The sequence below is a fragment of the Osmia bicornis genome, unplaced genomic scaffold (assembly GCF_907164935.1).
Source record: "Osmia bicornis bicornis unplaced genomic scaffold, iOsmBic2.1, whole genome shotgun sequence".
Classification (NCBI taxonomy): domain Eukaryota; kingdom Metazoa; phylum Arthropoda; class Insecta; order Hymenoptera; family Megachilidae; genus Osmia; species Osmia bicornis.
In genome coordinates, this window is record NW_025791458.1 from 4,540,159 (window position 1) to 4,544,045 (window position 3,887).

Here is a 3,887-nt window from a genome sequence, read left to right on the forward strand (position 1 = left end):
ACTGGGACTTGATTCGTAAATATTCCTCACTACACAAACTCTTTACTATTACCTCAGCTTGTTTCAGATTTGTCACCAAACTGAAGAAATCAACACCACCCTCAACTCGCATCTCGAACTCGCCAGCTGATTTGGAAAGGCCAAAATCTTCTGGATCAAGGCCACTCAATCAGCCTACTTCGCACACGAGCTCAAGATGATGGTCCATAATCAAACTTTGCCATCATCGCATGTCTTCAGCCGACTGACTGCCTTCATCGACGATCAAGGGGTTATTCGAGTTGTAGGACGACTTTGCAACGCACAGCTGACCTACCAAGGTAAACATCCAGCCATACTTCCACGTCACTCACGTCTGTCTGAATTGATTGTAGATCATGCACACAAAGCAACGCTTCATGGAGGTACTCAGCTCACACTCGCCCACATCAGACAGACATACTGGATCATCGGTGGACGAGCTCCAGTTAATCACACATCCTGCGGTGGTGTTGTGTGTGCTCGGCAGAGGGGGATCCGTGCCCATCAACTGATGAGCCAACTACCTCTCTCTCGGGTTACACCCTCACACCCATTTCTCACACCGGCGTAGACTACACCGGTCCAATCACACTCAAGACGTGAAAGGGGCGAGGTGCGAAGACACAGAAAGGCTGGATCTGTGTCTTCGTTTGCTCGACGACGTCTGCAGTTCATCTTGAAATGGTCACCGATTATACAACGGATGGATTCATTGCCACGTACCGACGGTTCGTAGCAAGAAGAGGCATTCCAAACACGATCTTCTCCGATTGTGGGACGAATTTCATCGGAGCAGATTCAGCACTGAAATCAATGTACGTCGAGGGCACCCAAGACAATCGACGATTGGCCAAGCTGTTCGTCAACGATCAAACAACTTCGAATTTCAACCCTCCTGCAGCGCCGCACATGGGAGGAAAGTGGGAGGCGGAGGTCAAATCCGTCAAGTACCATCTACGACGAACGGTGAGTGACACTTTGCTTACCTATGAAAAATATACTACTCTTCTAAATCAGATTGAAGCAACGCTCAATTCACGACCACTGGAGCCTCTCACGGACGACCCCGACGATCTCTCAGTGCTGACACCAGCACACTTCCTCATTGGAAGACCAATCTCGACACTGCCTGAACCATCTGTCAAACAAGCTCAACTCTCACCGAGAGCCAGGTGGCATCTCATCCAGCAGAAGCTACAACAATTCAGAAAGCGTTGGTCATCTCAACATCACCAACGGATGCAATCGATCTCGAAGTGGCATCACCCCTCCAACAACATCAACGTTGGATCTCTGGTGCTGCTGACCGACGAACGCTTCCCACCATGCAAGTGGCCTCTTGCTCGAGTGCTCGCAGTTCACCCTGGACCAGATGGACTGACGAGGGTTGTCACGATCAAGACAGCCACCACAACTCTAACTCGGCCAATTGCGAAATTGGCTTTACTTCCGGTCGCAGATACGAACTCATCACCATCTTCTATGACCTGCTGATGGCGGGCGGAATGTTCGAAAATGTAATTTCTACCGCCTTCACGCAGACCGCGGCAGCACTCTACAGCGCGACCGGCAGCCACTTTGGATGCCGGTCAGGCCGACCAATCAGCACGCGTTACGTCAGCGAGAAGAAGGCCAACGGTTCTCACTGCGACGAAGCTGGTTGAACGGCCATTATCGTTCTGTTTCTAGTAGAAGCTACCATGTGCGAAATAGTGATACAGATTTTCATAGTTTTCATCTCGATCTCAAGCGCAATTACTCTCGAAAAATACTCACGATAATAGTGCCGACGGCCTACGCGACAACGTGAATTGTACACTCGCCTAAACCCACGAGATTAATATAATTTCGTGGTGGCCACGTGTTCCGCCAACACGTGGTTTGAATACAGGTCGCTCTCAAGCTCGGTTCAACGCGACGCGTGTGGACGTATAATTCATATGAACTCAATCTCGACAATACGCATTGTTCAACGAACAGAATTTTGTAAATAGTGTACGTATTTGTAAAATGTAAGTTGTGCTCGTGAATCTCGGTAACTGATTTCCTCTCACCGCCATATTCCTACGAACCGTCGTATTTTCAAACTCAACCTCGATCTCGAACACACACGTAGAAAACGTAATAAGGACATTGTTATGAAATGTATATTACATTATATCTCATGTAGATATAGAAATAATGACATTGTTATTAAATGTATGTTACATTATATCTCGTATAGATATAGTAATAATGACATTGTTATTAAATCTATATTACATATCTCATGTGGATATAGTAACAATGACATTGTTATTAAATGTATATTACATTATATCTCATGTAGATATAGTAATAATGACATTGTTATTAAATATACATTACATTATACCTCATGTATATATAGCAATAATGATATTCTTATTAAATGTATTGTTGGCGAAATTCCCTAAATTGTCGCAGAACACGAAGTGTTCAAACAATGCTGTTGAGCCCATCAAAAACGGCAGGTATGTCGATGACATTTTTGGTGGTGCCGATACAGCAGAGCATCTACAGGACGTCGCAGATCAGATGGCGCAACTCTGTCAAGCTGGCGGATTTCCATTGGCAAAATGGCATTCCACGAGCAAATCGTTGCTAGAAGACCTCGCACCACAACAGAACAACGCAGCAATTTCATTCGACGACTGCGCAACCAAAATTCTCGGAATTAAATGGATTCCACATCAGGACACGCTCAACTTCTCGACCATATCAGCTACGCAACGCACGCAGTTCACGAAACGCCTCATTCTCTCCGAAGTAGCTCAACTCTTTGATCCACTCGGTTTTGTTGCACCTGTAATTATCAGAGCCAAAATTCTCATTCAAGAGCTTTGGTTACAGGAACTCGGTTGGGACGACATTCTGCCTTCTCACATCACTCAACGGTGGCTGCTCATCAGGGAAGATCTTACTAGTCTGACCAGACTTTCCATCCCACGATGGTTCAACACAACGACCACGTCTACAGTTGAACTTCACGGATTCTCGGATGCATCAGTCCTCGCAATGGCAGCAGTCGTCTACCTCGTTGTCCACGCACCGTCCACGGGCACCCACATATCTCTGATCTGTTCGAAAACGCGAGTAACACCACTCAAACGTCTAACCATCCCGAGGTTGGAACTCACAGCAGCGCTGCTACTTTCAAAACTGATGCGGCATGTTCACGCTACTTCGAACTTGACCGTTTCTCAGACATTTTTGTGGACGGACTCAGAAGTTACGCTGGCATGGATCAAGACGCACCCCTCCAAATGGAAGGATTACGTACCCAACAGGGTAATCCAGATCCAGGAGATTACGCAGAACTATCACTGGAGGCACGTACCAGGATCATCGAATCCAGCTGACTGCGCGTCAAGAGGCATGACGACAGAACAGCTTCAACAGCACTCGCTTTGGTGGACGGGACCATCGTGGCTCACGCAACCTCAGAACACGTGGCCCAAGCAGACCAGTGTCGACGCAGACGAGTTAGGTGCCCCTGAAGCTCGTGCTGTCGTCTCACTCCACACGGCAAACACTCTAAAGGAATATTCATGGGAATTAATCTTTAAATATTCTTGTGATAACAGATTACTCAGAATCACCGCTCTTTGCCTCAAATTCGTGGACAAGCTGTTCAAACGACAGCACGCTTCGCCCACGCATTTCATCTCAGCAGCTGATATGGAAAGGGCCAGAATCTATTGGATTCAGGCCACGCAGTCCACATTCTTCAAGGATGAACTCGCTGCACTCGCCAAAAAAGCTACTCTTCCGTCAACGTATCCATTTACGAGGCTCACCGCTTATCTTGACCATTAGGGGATCGCCAGAGTAGGCGGACGCCTCCA

The 3,887-nt window shown here is 47.2% G+C and overlaps 1 protein-coding gene across 1 annotated transcript; it reads left to right on the forward strand.

The window, feature by feature from the left end:
- The first annotated feature begins 702 nt into the window (after nt 1-702).
- On the forward strand, nt 703-1,515 carry LOC123989221. The gene has a single exon (XM_046289924.1). The coding sequence runs from the start codon at nt 703-705 to the stop codon at nt 1,513-1,515; it is 813 nt and encodes a 270-aa protein (XP_046145880.1).
- The last annotated feature ends 2,372 nt before the right edge of the window (nt 1,516-3,887 follow it).

What these genes read in the sequence shown, in the direction of transcription:
- LOC123989221 (XM_046289924.1), top strand. Translation starts at nt 703, where the DNA reads ATGGTCACCGATTATACAACGGATGGATTCATTGCCACGTACCGACGG.